Source organism: Arachis ipaensis, chromosome B01 (assembly GCF_000816755.2).
Source record: "Arachis ipaensis cultivar K30076 chromosome B01, Araip1.1, whole genome shotgun sequence".
Classification (NCBI taxonomy): domain Eukaryota; kingdom Viridiplantae; phylum Streptophyta; class Magnoliopsida; order Fabales; family Fabaceae; genus Arachis; species Arachis ipaensis.
The window spans coordinates 126,866,376-126,887,449 of NC_029785.2; the positions used below are offsets into that span (position 1 = coordinate 126,866,376).

Sequence of the window (21,074 nt, forward strand, 5' to 3'; positions counted from 1 at the left end):
TTGAGGCAATTATACTGCTGACTTACCCACGCCATCACCACCGTCTGCTTCTGCTTGTATTGAACGAGCCCTTCGTGATCCGTGATTACGTGGCACTCTCTTTATCCTTCAGATGTACGCCCAAGATTAATCCCGTATGAACGGTCCAGATTGAAAGATTGCACCGCCACCACTGCCAGTAAGCGTTGTTACGAGGCGAAAAGGAAGGAATAACAAAAGGCATCAGGAAGGTGTGTCACTCACTCTCTGCTACTGAAACTACCTCTTCTTGTTTTCGAATCTCCTTTTCTTCTCTCGGTAACCTTCTTCTTCTCCCTCCTTCCCCTTTCATCTCTCTTTCTTATACTTGTTATTCTTTGTGGTATTTTCTTTTCTCTGGTGTTTCAAAGGTTTGCATCATCTGTTACACTACTTACCTCTTGATCCACTGCGTGTTTATTTTTCCGATTCGTTTATTCGGATCATTGTGTTTTATTCGCAGATTGTGCATGTAAGTTATAGATTATGTTAGCACATGTATTTATATTGTAATTGTTAATGATATTCTGTTTATGCCAGCTGAATTTGAATGCATGCATGCATGTCATTTTCTAGGTTTTGTTTTTAATACTAGTTCATCAAGGGATCTAATTTATAGTCTAGTTACAGAGAAGAGAAGAGAAGAGAAGAGGATTGATAATACACAATAATATTTGAAGTGTTGCACCTTTATTATTGTCTAGTTCTTTTTTTGATAATTTAAAAGTGTGGTTTTCAATTTGGATGAGCAGTTGAACATGGGCAGCAAGGCGAATGCGGTTGTGTTATGGTTGTTTGTGTCATCCCTGTTGCTATCTGTGGTGTTGAGTGCGCCAAATGATGGTTTACGAAGGATTGGACTGAAAAAGGTTAAACCTGACCTCAATAATCGGCTTGCCGCTCGATTGGGGTCCAATGACGAGGCTTTACGTGCTTCTATTAGAAAGCACCATCTCCAAAACAATCTCGGTGGTGATGATGAAACTGACATTGTTGGTTTAAAGAACTACTTGGATGCTCAGTACTATGGTGAAATAGGAATCGGAACTCCTCCTCAGAAATTCTCTGTCATCTTTGACACCGGCAGTGCTAATTTGTGGGTGCCTTCATCCAAGTGTACCTTCTCGGTGAGCTTTTTAGTTTCATCACTCGTATAATATATAATCTGCACTGGTGCACTTGGATTTACTTGAATTGTTTGTGTCATTTGCTATTTGGTGCAGATTGCGTGCTACTTCCATTCAAAGTACAAGTCTGCCAAATCGACTACCTATAAGAAGAATGGTTTTTTTCCCTCTTCCCATAAACTCTTAAGTCAATTTTGATTGTTTTGCTAGATTCTGCATTAAGTTTTTGCTTTCTGTTTATCTAACTACTCATTTTTTATTTATTTAGTTTTGGAGGAAATGATGTATTCCTTTGATCAACTAGAAAAAATGTTATATTCATATAGTGCTTCTATTTTCAGCCACTTGACATTGTGTGCCCGTATAATGGATGCTCGCATGTTCTCTCTTTCTGATGCAACATTTTATGTTATTTAGGGACTGCCGTTGCAATTCAATATGGTACTGGAGCAATTTCTGGTTTCTTTAGCTATGACAATGTCAAAGTTGGCGACATAGTTGTGAAGAATCAGGTATGCTGATCCTCAACCCCTTCTATGCTGGTAGACAAGGGTGTAATCTGCTTGGCTTTTTCACATCCTATGTATTATTAAGTGATAGAGTACCCTTTGATCTCCACCAGGAATTTATTGAAGCAAATAGAGAGCCTAGTGTGACATTTTTGGTGGCCAAGTTTGATGGAATATTGGGACTTGGGTTTCAAGAGATAGCAGTTGGGAGTGCTGTTCCAGTTTGGTACTGCTAGCATCCAAATTTTGATTATTCATTTCAAGTTCATCTGATCCCTGTTTCTTATCAGATATAATGTGTAACAGGTACAATATGCTTGATCAAGGTCTTGTTAAGGAACCGGTGTTTTCATTTTGGCTGAACCGTAACCCAGAGGAAGAGAATGGGGGTGAACTTGTTTTTGGAGGTGTTGATCCCAATCACTACAAGGGAAAGCACACTTATGTGCCTGTGTCAAGAAAAGGATATTGGGAGGTTAATCATTAAATATAGTCTTTTTTCTTAAAAATTACAATGCATTTTTTGTTTCCCTTCTTTTTTTTTTTTTTTAACTAACTTTTATCCTTTTTTTTTTCTTTGCAAAAGTTTGATATGGGAGATATACTTATTGGAGACCAAAAAACTGGTATGTGAAGACCAAAAAATTAGTATAATTCTGCTAGTTTTTCTTATGACATGATAATAAATGGTTCATGATTTCAGTTCTAATTTACTGACCTGATCACATTGCTATCCAGGAATTTGTGCTGACAGCTGTTCAGCTATTGCAGACTCAGGGACTTCTTTGTTGGCAGGTCCAACGGTATGAATAACATAAGTACTCTAACCATGGTTGTTGCCAGTTTGTTCTTCAATTCCTTTTGTAGAATTTAGGGAGGTTAATGAAAGGTAGATAACGAATGTAAACTAGAGGTTTAAACAATTAATTGTTTGTGGTTTTGAATCACCTTTAATTCTTATTGCTATGCTATAACACTGCTACAAAGGTCAAAATATTGTCACTAGAATATTTGACAGAAAAATCATGACAGGAAATAAATCCAAAAGGTAATATCTTGCTAAATGCTAGGATTTTTGACATTTTCTACTCTCCTATCTAACTTATGCAATATATTTGTTTTTAGATTGTTATAACTATGTGCAGACCTCATTTCTCCCCTGTATTAATTTCTTCAAATTTGGTTTTGGCCTTTTAGAGTTTATGTTTGGATTGTTTGTATTACCAAATGGAAAATGCTCATCAAATAACCAGATTATTTCTATGATCAAATATGTGTTCTTGTAGACTGTGATTACTATGATAAATCATGCAATTGGAGCAGCAGGAGTTGTAAGCCAAGAATGCAAAGCCGTTGTTGCGCAGTATGGACAAATAATCATAGACCTGCTTGCGGCCGATGTGAGTGCAATTTGAAACTGTTGTTGGGATGGATTAGATAATTATGTATTTTACTTCTAAATTATGGCTTTTGTTTTCCCCTTGCAGGCACCTCCAAAGAAGATCTGTACCCAAATTGGATTGTGCACTTTTGATGGGACACGGGGTGTTAGGCAAGTCCCAAAGAGGATTTTCTTTTCACCAAATTCTTTGCTTCAGCAATCTAAATACCGTCATATATTAAATTAATGTAATTGGTGTGTCACATTGCTCATTTGTATTTTGGTTGTGGTTCTTTTAGTGGGGGTATCGAGAGTGTGGTGGATGAGCATCAAAGATCATCATCTGGTGGCGGTATTGCTTGTTCTGCATGCGAGATGGCAGTTGTTTGGATGCGGAGCCAGCTCAATCAGAATCAGACAAGAGATCGGATACTAAACTATGTTAACCAGGTCAGTTAAGGTTTCTTGATCATGCTTTGTTCACGAGTAATCTAATCTTATTGCTTCACCTCTTAATGGTATTGTACTTCGTGGATGCAGCTTTGTGATAAAATGCCTAGCCCAATGGGAGAATCATCTGTTGACTGTGGGGACTTGTCTAAAATGCCTACCATTTCCTTCAGTATTGGTGGAAGAACTTTTGACCTTTCCCCAGATGAGGTATGCCGTATATGGCATACTAAAACCTATTGGGTTTCTTTTCATGCGGGAATGGTTATCCTGTTTTGTTCTAAATATTTATTTGTTTATTTTTTGGTGTGTTCAGTATATACTAAAGGTTGGCGAAGGTGTTGCGGCTCAGTGCATTAGTGGCTTCACTGCAATTGATATTCCTCCTCCACGTGGCCCTCTCTGGATCCTTGGAGATGTGTTCATGGGGCGCTATCACACTGTCTTCGATTTTGGCCAAGGGAGAGTTGGATTTGCTGAAGCAGCATAAAGGAATGTCATCATCTGGTAGTTTGGGTACTCTATCAATCCATGCTTTTGTATATATTAATGCTACTCGAAAAAAGTGTGTCCATCCTAGTTGTAGGGTGTACTTGGGACGCCGGCCATGAATGAGCCTCTGGACTCTATGCATTGCACTCGGATGTTAAAGATGCTTCCGCATGACTAGTTTAAAATATGGGATGGCCAAAATGTTACGTAAATGTAAGGAAGTATAAGGAAGTATCGTGTGCGTTCAAAATAACGGAATATTGACTTTATGGGTAATAAATAATGATAATGAGTAGTTGATCAATTGGTTACGGTTTGCCAGTAGTGATAGTTCCTGCCTTTCTGGTATATAATATGCCTTGGTAAATAAGGATGCTACCGAACATGTATTACAGGTGGGAATCTGCCAAATTAAATGGTGAAATGGCGATGGTTCTGAGGTCTGAACTTCGAACCAGTTTTTGCCAAGAGTTGAAGCAGCATGGCATGAGTGATCAGTTAGGACTTGGTAGAATTTTGTCGTTAAATGTAAAGTTGGAAAGTCATTACGGTATACTCTGCTAGAGCGTGATCAAAGTCATTTAGATCAAAGTCATTTAGGTAGTGTATGGGAGACAAAAACTAAGACAAGATTGAAATAAATTTTAATTTAATATTTTGTTTGGTGTAAAGTGAGAAATAGAAATTAAAATTTAGTGTAAAGTGAGATAGAAATTAAAATAAGAATGAGGTTTTAATTTAATTTGTATAAAAGGTAAAATTAGAATTAATTAATTGAAATGAGAGTATTTTAAGTATAAAATGTTATTAAAGTTTTGATTTTTATTTTTAAAAATTTTTTGTCTTTTGTCTTTTGTGTTTTTATTTTTTGGAGATAGTGAAATATTGAAATTTTAGAGATAGAAATAGAAATTTTAGTATCATCTCGATCAATAAAAATGATATTGAATTTCAGTCACTTCATTTCTGTATGAGAATTTTAAATTTCAATCTCCTAATTTCTGAATGAGAATTTTAAAACAAACCCTACTTTGTAGGGATGATTATTAGTAGGGAGTCGGTGATGGTGGCACCGAATGCGAAGATTATTCTTTCGACTTCTGCACACTTTCATTATGTATGTAGACGTCATCAAATTTCCAGCTGACATTGATCATGTTAGAGAAATCTGAATGAGTTAACCAAGCTGTTATGAATCTAAAGGGTCTTCTAGCATTGTTGGATACAGAAAATTGTTTGATAATACGCAATATTATCAAAAATATATTAATCCAATATAAAAAAAAATATAAAAGTACATATTAGTTATTTCAATAAAAGAAATTATATTAAAAGAGAAAAAGTATAAGTAATCAATAATATTTTTGAACAATGTGTAAACAATGTGAATTTTTTTTTTTTGTGACTTAAAAGAAAATAAACAAAAATTAAGAAAGAAAAAAAAAAACAAGAAACTGCTTAAGAAAGGCAGTCCCGCTGAATACTACTCTCAAACTCCTTCCAAGGCAATGGAAGCTCCACTTGGGGAGAAATAGTCCTCATTGCAGTCTTTGCCATGATGTCTGCTACTGTATTTGCATCTCTCAAGATCAACCGAATATCAGCACGCCATTTACAAGACATGATATTTCGGATTTTTAACACCAAAGGATTAATAAACCCAGAGCAATATTGTAAATTATTGACAATAGTAAATGCCTCCACACAGTCTGTCTTACATATAATGTCTCTTTGTCTCGAGTCCCATGCTAAAAGAAAGCCTCTCCAAATAGCAAACAACTCTCCTTGCAAAATGCTACGACTCTCAATTGTTCCCAAACAGCCTCGTTGCCACCTTCCCTTCCAATCTCTGCTAACACAAGCAAAACTAACTCGAGCACCACTGCCAGGATAGCTAGCATCACAATTAATCTTAAAGGTACCCACTCAGGGGGGAATCCAAGAGCCACTAATGGTTGAGGGGATAGATAGTCGTTGCAACTCAAAAATATTTCGGAGCTCCTTTTCTAAGGACAAAGCCATACCAATCACCTTGTCTGTGGTCCAATGCTCATGAGGATGAAAGATCTCGTTATTTCTCGAACACCAAATCCACCAGAGACTAGAAAAGAATCTAAAAGGGCGCTGTTTGCTATTATATAAGAACCAACTCATCAAATCCACTGGTTGATCGGAGATCCCTAAAGCTTGCCAAACAAGTTGGGCTTTTGGACAATCCCGAATACAATGTAAAACCGATTCCTGACCTGAGAAACATCGTGGACAGCTATCCGTGTGCGAAATGCCCCTCCTAAAACGAAATGCAGCAGTAGGAAGAGCCTCCCGAAGACATAGCCAGGCCAAAATTTTGTGCTTTTCTGGAACATATTGACGCCAAAGCCAAAGCCAATTACCCCTATCCTCCCAACTAAACATCTTCTTACTGAGCCACAAATAACCACTATGAGCATCATAAACCTTTGAGGCCGCACCAGTCCAACACCAACCGACCTCTGAACCAGCTTGAACATCTGGGTTGTAAGAGTTAATGTTGCTCTACAGAGACTGATTCAGATGAGAATAGATATTCTCAAGGTTCCACTGTCCAGATGACCAAAGGTCCAAGATCCTGAGATCCGAATCAGAAATGTGAACATAATCCATCTCCTGACATAGTCGCCCCTCTCTTCTCCATTTAGAAAACCAAAAGTTCTGTTCCAAATCCCCAATGCACCAACTAAAACCTTCCTTCAGGATATCCCAAGCTCGACATATACTCTTCCAAACATAAGATCCCCTTCCTCGAGACCGACTAAAACAATCAGCCTTAGAAGAATGGTATTTCTCCGTCAACAGTTGAACCCATAGCTTGTCGGGATGGTGAAAAAGTTGCCAAACTAGTTTTCCAAGAAGAGCAATATTGGCACAAAAAGAATCTCTAATTCCCAGACCTCCAAACTTCTTAGGAGTGACCAACACTTTCCAGTTAACTAGATTCAGGCCTCTACCATCAGCTTCACCCTTCCATAGAAAGTTTCGCATCATGGATTCTATCTTATTAGTTACCCCTTTAGGGAAGAGAGATACTTGCATGCGATAAGTAGGAATCGCAGTCACTACCAAGTTGAGCAAACAGAGTCTACCTGCCTTATTAAGCAATCTGCCTTATTAAACAATGTGAATTAATAAGGTTAAAAGAGTAAATTAATCTTAAATTTAATTAATAGCATTAAATTAAGATGTAATATATTTTTATTTAATTGGTGGTTGGTTATATTGTTCAAAATAGTCATTGTTTATCTAGTATTTTTTTATTTAATAATATATCTACTAGTATAATAGTTAAAAAGAGGTATATTATACCTCAAAATATGAGTTCAAATCTTATTTTACCTAACTCATACAAAAGTGAATTTGAGATGTTAGCTTTTACTTTATTGATACAATAGTAAATTTTGTAATCGATTAATACTTAACAGCACATACCTTAAAAACTATAAACTTTTTACCTTATTGATACATGATGATTCGCTTTTGAATTTTAATATGGAGGCATAGCTGGTGCTAGACGCTGATATGGAGAGGAGGGGTGCTTGACATTGGGGTGGTGTCAGGGAAAATAGAACTCGGACCGTGCGATTGGGAAGACGTAACTCGGACCGTGCGAGTTCCTGCTGCCAAAGCGGACCGTCCGATTTGTTACTACCCCATCCACGTGTCGTGTTGGCCAGGTGCTCCCTAGAGACGGTGTCACAACCAACCTCCTCTATTGCATGCGTACCCAAGGATTTCACTTTTCCTTTCTTCTCCAGCCAGCTTCGAAGCCTTTATCTTCTTCCTCCCTCAACCATTTCTACTTCATCTGTTTGAACTAAAAAAAATCCAAATGTCAAAGAAATCAAAACCTAGAAATGTTGATCATCCGGAACTTCACATTGTAAAAATTACTTTAAATTATTTTTTTTATATACATGCAAAAACAGAACCTAACAAAAATAATATAAAAAATATTTATTATATAAATAAATAAATACAATAAAAAATATAAAAGAGAGTACAATAAATTTTATAATCTTATATAATAATTACAATTACAAATTTTACAAAGTAAAAATAAAAAATAAAATAAATTAATATAAAACAAAGATAGAGTATATCAAAGAATAATACACTTTCAAAATGACTCTATCATCCATTCCTATCACTCACTAAAACAAAAACAAAAACTTTACCAGCAACTATTTTTTTCCAACCCAACAATACAGACCCCACACTCTGAGAAAGAAGAAGAGAAGTCGAAGAAGATGAACAAACTTGAATCTGGTCGGCTATCTACGGTTCGGGAACTTCACAACTATATATATATACACAAAACTCGGACCATGTGACTACTAGAAGCTACTTCCCCAACGAACAAAACGGACCATCCGATTTGTTCCATGAGAAATCGCCGGTCCGATTTCTATGATGTGAGTTTCATCTCCTCCAAGCAAAACGGACCATCCGATTTGCATATAAATTTTTGGAAACAAAGAATTCGGAGGGTTCGATTTCTCCACACCAACTCTGATAAAAAAACTGTCCCATATAACGGTGTAGAACCCCATCTTTCATAACCCTGCAAAACACCTACACCCCTTCCATAACCAAAAAAATCAGCCTGATGATTAGGTCACTGTGAGATGCTAGTTTTTACTTTATTGATACAATAGTAAATTTTTTATCGATTAATATTTAACTACATCAACTCTGAAAACTAAAAACTAAGATAACCGATTAATATTTAACCACACCAATTTTGAAAACTAAAAATTAAGATAACGTGAAGAAAAATTTTTTATAAAATGGAATGATATATATTAATTAATTCAAATGGTACATCTGAGTTGATTGTTAGATTTATAAACGAGTAAGATAGGTCGTTTTTTTAAATTCGTTTTTGAAAGATTTTATCAATAAAATTACTCTTTTAAAGATTACAAATTAATCATTTTTGTCTTTCGATCACTCTATTAACCATTTTCGTCAACAATTGATGATATAAAATATTAGTTGATAGCATACATGATACTTAAAATGTCCAACAATAAATGTTTAAGTCTATCAATTTAGTCGTTAAGTTATATTAGATTAAGATTTATGTAATTAGAAAAATGAACTAAACTGATACACTTCAAATTTATTTTATTCGATGAATTATTTTTGTTATTTTTTCTTTTTTTTTTTTTTGTATTTCTTCCATCTAGAAGCAGGATTTGTGGGTTGTGTGGAGCAAATACAATGATATTTGATATTTGGGAATATTAAACTACTCTTCCACCTTAGCCCATGACAACAATAAAGAAGTCTCGTGGCCCACAAATTCAGCCCAACAGAATAGATAAATTCAATTACAATTTTAGTCTTTATTATCTTATCTTATCTTTTCTTTATCTTATCTTTAGTTGTTCTTATCCTATCTTTATTTGCTTTTATCTTTCTTAAGCTAATGTTCTATATATATTTAGTTTTACCTTTATAATTTACAATTCAATTCAATCAATCAAGAAATACAAAATATAATATTCTTCCTCTCTTCTTTTCTTATTCTTTCATAATTTTATCAGGGAATACGATGATGCGTGGATTACTGGATTACTGAGAGATGCTATGGAAATTGATTCCCTAAAAACAAGTTTTAACTTGCTTTGCTTTTTGCTTTTAACCTTAGCTTGTTACTTTTTTCTGTATATATATGATTTCCATTCATGAAGGCCGCACTTTTTTATTGCTTCCACTAACCCAATCATACAAAGTGAGTCATATATACCATATGAAGTGTAGAAGGAGAAACACCATAGCTCGGAGTTCCATCTCCATAGCCACTACTCTCAACTCTAGTCAGGCTTTTGCTGTCAAGTCAGCGGACTTACATCACTACAAGCAACTCAGGACAGAACAGAAAATTCTCTCCACACTCAACTGTCCTCAAATTGTGGCCTATAAAAGCTGTGATGTCACGATAGAGAATAGTACGTCTTTTAACAACGTTTTCATGGAGTACGCTAACCATCACTGACGCAGTTAGAAGGAACACGGGTGGCTTACTTGAGGCTGTAATGGCCCGTTTCACCCGTCAAATATTACTTGGACTTACCTTCACTCCCAAAGAATAATGCATGGCAATGTGAAGGGGCAGAATGACTTGGTGATAGCACAAGGAGCCAAGATAGCTGATTTCGGTTGCGCTCTTAGGGTGGTGGCTGATGGTGAGGGTGTAATTCCAGGCCACCGGCGTACAAGGTACGTGGAGTGAAGTAGGAATTTTCTGCTTATGTGTGGACACTTAGGTGTGCAGTGTTGGAAATGATAACAGAAGAGCCATTCTAGCACTATCTACATAATAATGACCTGTTACGGTACTTTATCGGATTCGTTTCTGGGATGAGGTGCCAGAAATTCCAAGCCATGTCTCAGAGGAAGAAAAAGATTTTTTGGAGAAATATTACAAGAGAGACCCTAGTAAGAAGGGGTTGGTTGAGGAACTTCTTGTGCATGAATTTGTTCATGCATTTAATGAGCATATTGATTATGAGCTCAAGTTGAGCAGCTTTGAGCCTCTGATTTACATACTCCCATGGGTGTGTTGGAGATGGAACAGGACATTATACACAGACAGCAACATCCGATTGTTGTCATCGTTCGAAAAGTCTAATTAATTCTGCTTTTACCTATGCTTCCTTTACTGATACTCACTGATATTAAAAAAAGTGAATTTTTTATGGATTAATACTTAATAGCACCAACCTTGAAAACTAAAACTAAGATAATGTGAAGGAAAAAAATTCATAAAATAGAGTGGTATATACTAATTAATCCAAGCGGTACATCCGAGTTGATCATTGGATTTATGAACAGGATTAATAGTCAAATTAGTTATTGAAAGATTAGTTGTTTTTTAAATTTATTTTTGAAAGATTTCATCAATTAAACTACTCTTTCAAAGATTACAAATTAATCATTTTAATCTTTCGATCACTCTATTAACCATTTTCATCAACAATTGATGATTTGAAATGTTAATTGCTAGAATACATGACACTTAACATGTCCAAGAATAATCGTTTAAAAAAATCTATCAATTTAGTTGCTAAGTTATATTGGATTAAAGTTTATGGAATTAAAAAAATGGACTATATTGATACATTCTAAAATTATTTTATTTGATGAATTGTTTTTGTTATTTTTTTTTAATTTTTGTCTTTTTTGTTTTTTTGTTTTTTGTATTTCTTCCCTCTAGAGATAGGATTTATAGATTGTGTGGAGCAAATGCAATGATATTTGATTTTTAGGAATGCGATGATGAGTGGATCACTGTGAGATGCTATGAAAATTGATTCCCTAAAAATAAGTTTTAGCTTGTTTTACTTTCTACTTTTAACCTTCGCTTATTATTTTTCTCTGTATATATATGATTTCAATTCATGAAGGCTGCACTTCTTTATTGCTTCCACTAACCCAATCATACAAAGTGAGCCATATATACCTTATGGAGTGTAGAAGGGAAAACACCATAACTCGGAGCTCCACCACCATCGTCTCCATAGCCACTACTCTCAACTCTAGTCAGACTTTTGCATGGACTTACATCGCTACAAGCAGCTCAAGACAGAACAGGAGATTCTCTCCAAACTCAACTATCCTCAAATTGTAGCCTATAAAGACTGTGATGTCACGCTAGAGAATGGAGAACGGTACGTCTTTTAACAATATTTTCATGGAGTATGCTAACCATCACTCACGCTATTAGAAGGCACACGGGTGGCTTACTTGAGAATGTAGTGGCCTATTTCACCCGCCAAATATTACTTAGACTTACATACCTTCACTGACAAGGAATAGGCATGGCGATGTGAAGGAGCAGAATGACTTGGTGACAACACAACGAGTCAAGATAGCTGATTTTGATTGTACTCTTAGGGTGGTAGCTGATGGTGAGGGTGTGATTGCAGGACGCCGACACACAAGGCACATGCAGAGAAGCTGGAATTTTTTACTAATGTGTAGACACTTGGGTGTGCAGTGTTGGAAATAATAACAGGTGAGCCACTCTGGCACTATTTACATGATAATGACCCTGTTACGATACTTTATCGGATTGGTTTCTAGAATGAGGTGCCAGAAATTCCATGCCATGTCTCAGAAGAAGGAAAGGATTTCATGGCGAAATGTTTCAAGAGAGACCTCATGAGAGGGGGTTGGTTGAGGAACTTTTTGGACATGGATTTGTTCATGCCTTTAATGAGCATATTGATTATGAGCTCGAGTTAGGTAGCTCTGAGCCTCTAATTTACACACTCCCATGGGTGTGTTGGGGATGGAACAGGACTATACACAGACAGCAATATCTGATTGTTGTCATCATTCAAAAAGTCCAGTTAATTCTGTTTTTACCTATGCTTCCTAATATTTACAAAAGTGAATTTTTTTTATCGATTAACACTTAATAGCACAAACTTTGAAAACTAAAATCTAAGATAACGTGAAGAAAAAAATTTCATAAAATAGAGTGATATATACTAATTAATCCAACCAGTACATCTGAATTGATTTAGATTTATAAATAGGATTAATAGTTAAATTAGTTATTGAAAGATAAGTGTTTTCTAAATTAGTTTTTAAAACATTTTATCAATAAAATCACTCTTCTAAATATTACAAATTAATTAAATTTATCTTTCGATCACTCTGTTAACAATTTTCGTCAATAATTGATAATATGAAATGTTAATTGATAGCATACATGACACTTAACATGTCCAAGAATAAATATTTAAGAAAATCTATCAATTTAGTCGCTAAGTTATATTGGGTTAAGGTTTATATAATTAGAAAAATGGACTAAACTGATACATTTTAAATTTATTTTATTCGATGAATTATTTTTGTTATTTTTTCTAATTTTTTTTTTTTTTTGTATTTCTTCCATCTAGAGACAGGATTTGTGGGTTGTGTGGAGCAAATACAATGATATTTGATCTTTGAAAATACTATAATGCGTGGATTACTGTGAGATGCTATGAAAATTAATTCCCTAAAAACAAGTTTTAACTTACCTTACTTTCTGCTTTTAACCTTAACTTGTTACTTTTCCATATATATATATGATTTCAATTCATGAAGGCCGTACTTTTTTATTGCTTCCACCAACCCAATCATACAAAGTGAGTCATATATACCATATGGAGTGTAGAAGAGGAAACACCATAGCTCGGAGCTCCATCTCCATAGCCACTACTCTCAACTCTAGTCAGGCTTTTGCTGTCAAGTCAGCGAATTTACATCGCTACAAGCAACTCAAGACAGGCCAGGTGATTCTCTCCACATTCAACTGTCCTCAAATTGTGGCTTATAAAGGCTGTGATGTCACGCTAGAAAATGGCACGTCTTTTAACAATATTTTCATGGAGTACGCTAACCATCACTGATGCAGTTAGAAGGAACACATGTGGCTTATCTGGGGTTGTAGTGGCCCGTTTCACTCACCAAATATTACTTGGACTTATCTTCACTTCCAAGGAATAATGCACGGCGATGTGAAGCGGCAGAATGACTTGGTGATAGCACAAGGAGCCAAGATAACTGATTTTGATTACGCTCTTAAGGTGGTGGCTGATGGTGAGAGTGTGATTCAGGACGCCGGCGTACAAGACACATGGAGAGAAGTAGAATTTTCTGTTGATGTGTGGACACTTAGGTGTGTAGTGTTAGAAATGATAACAGAAGAGCCACTCTGGCACTATCTACATGATAATGACCCTATTAAGGTACTTTATCGGATTGGTTTCTTGGATGAGGTGCCAGAAATTCCAAGCCATGTCTCAGACGAAGGAAAGGATTTTTTGGCGAAATGTTTTAAGAGAGACCCTAGTGAGAGGGGGTTGGTTGAGGAACTTCTTAGGCATGGATTTATTCATACCTTTAATGAGCATATTGATTATGAACTCGAGTTGGGTAGCTTTGAGCATTTATATACTTCCATGGATATGTTGGAAATAGAGCATGACTATACATAGACAGCAACATCCGATTGTTGTTGTCATCGTTTGAAAAGTCCTGTTAATTCTGCTTTTACCTATGTTTCATACTCACTGATACTAAAAAAAAGTGAATTTTTTATCTATTAATACTTAATAGCACCAACTTTGAAAACTAAAAACTAAGATAACGTGAAGGAAAAAATTTCATAAAATAGAGTGATATATACTAATTAATCTAAGCGGTACATCCGAGTTGATCGTTAGATTTATAAACAGGATTAATAGTAAAATTAATTATTAACAGATAAGTGTTTTCTAAATTCGTTTTTGAAATATTTTATTGAGTAAATTACCATTTCTACCCATAAAAGTTGAAAACGCTGACATATCTACCCATAGAAGCTTAAAATTACCATTTGTACCCATAAAAAATTGACTTCGCAAGCAAAATTACCCAAACCCTAAATAATTACATAAAATCTCCAAACTACCCCATTCTCTTCTCTCACGCACGCACCCACCCTCACTCACTATCTACAGCACCTAAACCACCACTGCCGTAGCATCATCTCCCTTTCTACTCTCTCTTTCTCCCTCTCTTTCTCTCACTCACTCACTTTTCCTCTCTCACCTCTTGAACATCAACATAGCCCAGCCACTATCCTCTTCAAAATCACAAAAAAGAACAAACTCAGAGCAAATTGAAGAATAGAACATGCATAGATTCAAAATAAAACCCTAATTTCTTAGAACCTTCACAAAAAATTTTCAATTTCTCATATTCAAGATCACTATTTTCGTTGCAAATAACACAGATTATTAATTCGATTTTGGCGACGCTGAGAGGAGATGCGAAAACGCATCGCTAGGAGGAGAAGAGAGCAGCGATGCCGAGAGAAGAAGATGAAGATACGACATTTGAAAAAGGAAAGAACTCAACGTTGAAGAAGTTGTGGTTGCAGAAAATAGAGGACTCAAAATTGCTAGCGGAAAGGGGAGGGTGCTGCAGCAATACTGGTTCACAGTTTAGATGAAGATGAAGAGGATGAGACTCACCAAGGGTAGTTTGGGAATTTTATGTAATTATTTAGTGTTTGGATAATTTTGCTTGCGAAAGTCAACTTTTATGGGTACAAATGATAATTTTTATTTTCTATAGGTAGATATGTCAACGTTTTCAACTTTTATGGGTAAAAATGGTAGTTTACTCTATTTTATTAATAAAATTACTCTTTCAAAGATTACAAATTAATCATCTTTGTCTTTTGATCACTCTATTAACCGTTTTTGTCAATAATTGATAATATAAAATATTAATTTATAGCATACGTGACATTTAACATGTCCAAAAATAAATGTTTAAGAAAATCTATCAATTTAGTCGCCAAGTCATACTGGGTTAAGGTTTATGTAATTAGAAAGATGGACTAAACTGATACATTCTAAATTTATTTTATTCGATGAAATATTTGTTATTTTTTATTTTATTTATTTCTTTTTGTATTTTTTACATCTAGAGACATGATTTATGGGTTGTGTGGAGCAAATACAATAAAGGAAATAAAGGATCTGCGCCCGATTAGCATGGTTGGTTGTGTGTATAAGGTGATCTCTAAGGTGTTGGTTAGGAGGATGAGAGCAGTGATGCCAGGGTTGGTTGGGGAGACTCAGAGTGTATTTTTCAAAGGTCGGAAAATACACGATGGGGCTCTCATTGTGTGTGAAACAGTGCATTGGCTTAAATTAAGGAAAAAGGAGGCAGCAATCATCAAGCTCGACTTTTAGAAGGCATATGATAGAGTTAAGTGGAGCTTTGTGGACATTGTCTTGCAGAAAATGGGTTTTGGAAGCCGATGGAGGGCTTGGGTTATGGAGTGTGTGGGCACAGCATCGTTGTCAGTGTTGATAAATGGTTCACCAACAAAGCCGTTTATGATGGAAAGAGGTCTGCGACAAGGCGACCCACTATCTCCTTTTCTTTTTGTACTTGTGGTTGACGTTCTGCATAGAATGATCAGGGAGGCAGTTAGAAACGGCCGAATTTCTCCTCTGTTGGTTGAGGGGACAACATAGAATTATCGTATCTTCAGTTCGCAGATGACACTATTTTGTTTTGTCCGCATGAGGAGGAGACTATCAAAAACTACAAGAGACTACTTCGCTGCTTTGAGCTTATGTCGGGGTTGAGCATTAATTATGACAAATCCAGTCTAATTCCAATCAATTGTAACCGACAATGGGTGGTTCGTATGTGCAGCTTGTTGGAGTACAAGGAAGCTACACTACCAGTGAGATACCTTGGAATTCCTCTAGGTGCTAATCCGAGGTTGGTGAAGACTTGGAAGCCAATAATAGATAAGGTGGAAGAGAAACTAAGTTTATGGAAGCCCAAAGTGCTAAACAAAGCGGGAAAGTTGGTGCTTATCAAAGCTGTTTTAAATAGCTTACCAGTATATTACTTAAGTTTGTATAAAATGCCTAAGGCAGTTGCTGAAAAATTGATCTCATTACAGAGAAAGTTTTTGTGGAGTAAGGAGGATGGTAGTAATGGCGTAGCTCTGGTTAGATGGGAAGTGGTTCAGGCTCCAAAAAAGTTAGGTGGTTTAGGTGTTGGAGATGCGATGATCAAGAATACAGCACTCTTGTTTAAATGGTGGTAGAGGTTTTCAAAAGAGGAATGTCCGTTGTGGAAGAAAGTGGTATGTTCTTGTTATAATCTGAATCCTAATGAGCTACTGTCCACTCAGACATTACCTATTAGAGGAGGACCATGGAAGGATATCTGTCACCTACAGATCAAGGAGCAACACGTAAGAGATAAGATGATCATTGGACTCACCATGGAGGTTGGTGATGGTAGAAGAACTCATTTCTGGGAGGACATTTGGCTATGTTGTGGTGCTCTGAATGATAGGTTCCCAGGGCTCTTCTCGGTTTCACTCCAAAAAGGATCAGTCATTGGGGATTGTGGGTTTTGGGATGGGATAGAGTGGATTTGGAACTTCCATTGGAGGCGTGAGCTGTTCCAATGGGAATTGGAAATTGTGAATCAGTTGCATGATGCTTTGAGGCCGGTAAAACTAGCGGCGGACAGAGAGGATAGGCTTGTGTGGAAGTTTGATAGACAAGGTGTTTTTACTACTAACTCATTTGTGCAGGTATTGTAGGAGGAAACACTACCGGAGGACATAACAAGTTATAGCTTCACTAAGACTATATGGGAGGGCTTAGTTCTTCCAAGAGTGGAGCTGTTTGCTTGGTTTATCTTGATTGGCAGAGTGCATACAAAGGAGAGATTGTGTTGGCTTGGGATAATTACTCAGGAGGATACTATGTGTGTTCTATGTAAAAAGGATGTTGAGAATGTACATCACTTATTCCTTGGATGTGAATTTACTTGGCAGGTTTGGTGTGCATGGTTAGTTCATCTTGGCAGGAAGTGGTCCTTTCCTGGGACTGTGAAGGAGCATTTTCAATGTTGGACAGGCGCAACCAGTAGAAAGGAGGAGTCTAAAAAGTGGTTCATTTGTTTTTTTGCGATTGTCTGGAATGTCTGGCTGGAAAGAAACAGGAGGATATTTTAGAATAAAAAAAAAGGCGTAGACGACATTATTGACATGTCTTTTCTTAGCTACCAGGAGTGGAAGTATAAAGATCCCTTGTGTTGTTGATGGCTATGCCGAAGATGACATGGGATTGTTTTGTTCTGTAAGCTGTTAGTTAGTTTCTGTCTGTTTTAATCTTTTGATTCTGTTTCTTGCTCCACCTTAATGTTGAGCTCATTTGTTTCAAAAAAAAATATATATATATTTGATGTTTGAAAATGTGATGATGCGTGAATTAATGTGAGATATTATGGAAATTGATTCCCTAAAAACAAATTTTAACTTGCTTTGCTTTCTGTTTTTACCTATGCCTCCCTTATTAATACAACAGTGAATTTTTTATCGATTAATACTTTATTGCACCAACCTTAAAAACTAAAAACTAAGATAACGGTGAAAAAAAATTATAAAACAGAGTGATATATACTAATTAATTAATTCATACGGGCGGTACATTCGAGTTGATTGTTAGATTTATAAACAGGATTAATAGTCAAATTAGTTACTGAAAGATGAGTTTGATTTTCTAAATTTGTTTTTGAAATATTTTATCAATTAAATTACTCTTTCAAATATTACAAATTAATTATTTTTGTCTTTCCATCACTCTATTAACCATTTTTGTTAATAATTGATGTTATGGAATGCTAATTAACAGTATACATGACACTTAACATGTTTAAAAATAAATATATTTGAAAATCCATTAATTTAATAGCTAAATTATATTGAGCTAATGTTTATATAATTAGAAAAATGGACTAAATTAATAGAATTTCATAAATATATTTAATCATCTTTTAATTATTAATAGAATGACATAAGAACAAAAATAATTAATTTATAATATTTAAAAAATTAATTTAATTAATAAATTTTTTTAAAAATTAATTTAAAAAATGACTCATTTTAAAGGACTAATTTAAATTTATATATAAAAGTAACCATGCTAAGTGGATGCCGATAACTGTCCTGAAAATTGAGATACTACTGCATGATAAAGCATACACAAGTGAAAAAAGGAAGTGAAATTTCAATTATGGAGCAATCTGTAGACATTAATTAAGGCGTCTAGGGTACAATACAACAATACAATAACAAATTCTAGCAAAGTTAGGCAACCAAGATAACTAAAGTTACATCAAACACCATCTTCATGCATTTCTCTGTGGTCAGTCAAATCTTAAGTGGTGACGCCTAACAAACAAATCAGCACTATATTTCTGTCATCACATAAAAGTATTCACTATTTTCCAGGACTAGATTTTGCCCTGTTGTTCTTGCTGTATTTTCTTACATATTCTTCTTGGAGACTGAGTGTGACAATCTCCTATCCAAGACTTGTAGCTTCTTGCGGAGGTTGTGATTCTCCTCAAGTACCCGCTGGTACTCAAGAAGAAACCCCTGAAATTGTTTTCTCAAAGCAGTTACATTGGCTTCTGCAACATCAACGTCTTTAGCTTTAGAGTTGAGATCAGATTCTAGCTGTATAAGCTCCACTTTCAATTTGTCTCTTTCTTCTTCCAATGCTTTAGTTGCCTCCAATCTTTTCATTACCACAAGATTCTTTCTTCTAATTCGGAGTTCTCTCATGCAGTGATGTAATCTATCTATTATAACTGCAAGAAAAAGGACGGCACCTGCAAATTATTTGCCAAAACTGAATGACAAATAATCCCTTTGAAATTCAGAAGATTAAAGGATACTAAACACAACATAATTATGGTACTAATGTCCTTGTGAACCAAGTGCGATGTTGAAAAACCATATACCAAAAATAGCAAAGATACCAATGAGAGTAGTTTGGAGGAGATGATTGGCCATGAGAAGCTGATCGGTGGGATTGAGATGAACATGGCCATCATCATGGATTTGTCGCCTCTGAATGTTGATTATTCCGTAGACGCCGGAAAGAAGGAGGGTTACAAGGGAGGCGGCGGCAGTGTTGAGGACGAGGGGCCCGCGGGCACGCTTGAGGCGGTCAAGGGTGAGGATGAGAAGCTTCCTAAATGGGGTCTTGAATAGGAGAATTACAATCACAACCGCCTCCCAGAATATGAGGAGGAACAACACCTCAATCATCACTCCTGATTCTTCTTTGTGCCTCAGATCGCAAGTTTCATTGGGATCACATCCCACTCACTCAGGGACACATCATCATCACATACTATGTGACCTAATGTTTTTTTTGTTTGTTTTTTTTTTTTTTTACGTCAACACTTTGAGATGATTGTTCATGCCCTATTTCTTGAGTTGGGCCTTGATTTTTTTACTCTTAGTAACCATACATTGGTGTGTGTTGCAGTTTTCCACCTCATATTAGAGAAATATGGTTTTGATGAATAATATAGATTAGCAAAGTTAATCCTTGGGCTCAAATCAATTCTACACCCTGACCAAAACAAAGAAAAAAAAAATTCAATTCTACACATTAAAAAGGAAAAAAAACTCACTGCTTCTTAATATTTATTTTCAATTTATAATAACGATTTTATATTTTTACAACTAGAGAATTTTTTTCACCTTATATTATTTATTGCACTATACAAATGAATGGTAAAACAGAATATATAAACTAAAAAAGCTTGCTAGCAAACACCTCATTATCACCATCACATTCATAACAATCTGCAAATTGTGTTTGTTCAAAGCGGGTCCTACCAAAGTACCAAACCCGTAGAGCCATTTTGATTTCAAACGATTCTCTATTTTCTCTCAAAACAGGATCTCTCTCATTCACACTCAACTCTATACTCGCTTCCTTGAGCTTTAAAAAACCAGCAGTTTCTCCATATAACTTAAACACCATCCTAACTTGACTACCATGTTCCAATGTGTTTAAAACACTTGCCAATGCTCCACAAATCACACTAATCATCAATCCTCCATTGTTCACTAATGAAGAACAAGCTGATCCCAAAGCTACAAGCCCTGTATATATATAGTTTCAATTCATGAAGGCCGCATTTTCTTATTATTTCCACCAAACCAATCATACAAAGTGAGACATATATACATTATGGAGTGGAGAAGGAGAAACACGATAACTCGGTCTCTACCAGCCTCGTCTCTATAGCCACTATTTTCAACTCTAGTCAGGTTTTTACTATTAAGTCGGAAGCTTACATCGCTCCAAGCAGTTTAAGACAGAACAGAAAATTCTCTCCACGCTCAACTGTCTTCAAATTGTGGCCTATAAAGACTGTGATGTCATGCTAGAGAACGGTAAGTCCTTTTACAACATCTTCATGGAGTACGCTCCTCAAAATACCATCGCTGACGCAGTTAGAAGGCACACAGCTGGCTTACCTGAGGCTGTAGTGGCTCATTTCACGCACCAAATATTACCTTCACTCTCAAAAAATAGTGCATGGCGATGTGAAAGGACAGAACGTCTGGTGACGATATAAGGAATTAAGATAACTGATTTCGACTGCTCGCAGGGTGATAGTTGATGTTGAGGGTGTGATTATAGAGACGTCGGCGTACATAGC

General features: G+C 35.8%; 3 protein-coding genes across 8 annotated transcripts; 2 read left to right on the top strand and 1 right to left on the bottom strand.

The window, feature by feature from the left end:
• On the top strand, positions 150–4,288 carry LOC107636348 (aspartic proteinase). Of its 3 annotated transcripts, none has more exons than XM_016339881.2 (13): positions 150–297; positions 771–1,145; positions 1,242–1,302; positions 1,563–1,657; positions 1,768–1,880; positions 1,961–2,129; positions 2,241–2,280; positions 2,393–2,457; positions 2,941–3,054; positions 3,142–3,206; positions 3,335–3,485; positions 3,576–3,695; positions 3,802–4,288. In XM_016339881.2, the coding sequence occupies exons 2-13, from the start codon at positions 777–779 to the stop codon at positions 3,973–3,975; spliced, it is 1,536 nt and encodes a 511-aa protein (XP_016195367.1). In that variant the 5' UTR covers positions 150–297; positions 771–776; the 3' UTR covers positions 3,976–4,288. The 3 variants fall into 3 exon arrangements, with proteins under 3 accessions (XP_016195367.1, XP_016195362.1, XP_016195356.1); XM_016339876.2 differs by having other exon boundaries at positions 291–389; positions 3,802–4,260; XM_016339870.2 differs by lacking the exon at positions 150–297 and adding an exon at positions 354–490 and having other exon boundaries at positions 3,802–4,260.
• LOC107612868 (mitogen-activated protein kinase kinase kinase YODA-like) lies at positions 13,178–14,011 on the top strand. Its single transcript, XM_016314636.2, has 2 exons — positions 13,178–13,380; positions 13,465–14,011. Exons 1-2 carry the CDS (start codon positions 13,178–13,180, stop codon positions 14,009–14,011), a joined length of 750 nt encoding a protein of 249 aa, XP_016170122.2.
• Positions 18,594–19,823, bottom strand: LOC107636321. 4 transcript variants are annotated; one of them, XM_016339856.2, is made up of 2 exons: positions 19,353–19,823; positions 18,594–19,199 (listed from the first exon to the last, which is right to left on the bottom strand). In XM_016339856.2, the coding sequence occupies exons 1-2, from the start codon at positions 19,660–19,662 to the stop codon at positions 18,874–18,876; spliced, it is 636 nt and encodes a 211-aa protein (XP_016195342.1). In that variant the 5' UTR covers positions 19,663–19,823; the 3' UTR covers positions 18,594–18,873. The 4 variants fall into 4 exon arrangements, with proteins under 4 accessions (XP_016195342.1, XP_016195329.1, XP_016195347.1 ...); XM_016339843.2 differs by having other exon boundaries at positions 18,594–19,220; positions 19,353–19,818; XM_016339861.2 differs by having other exon boundaries at positions 19,371–19,806.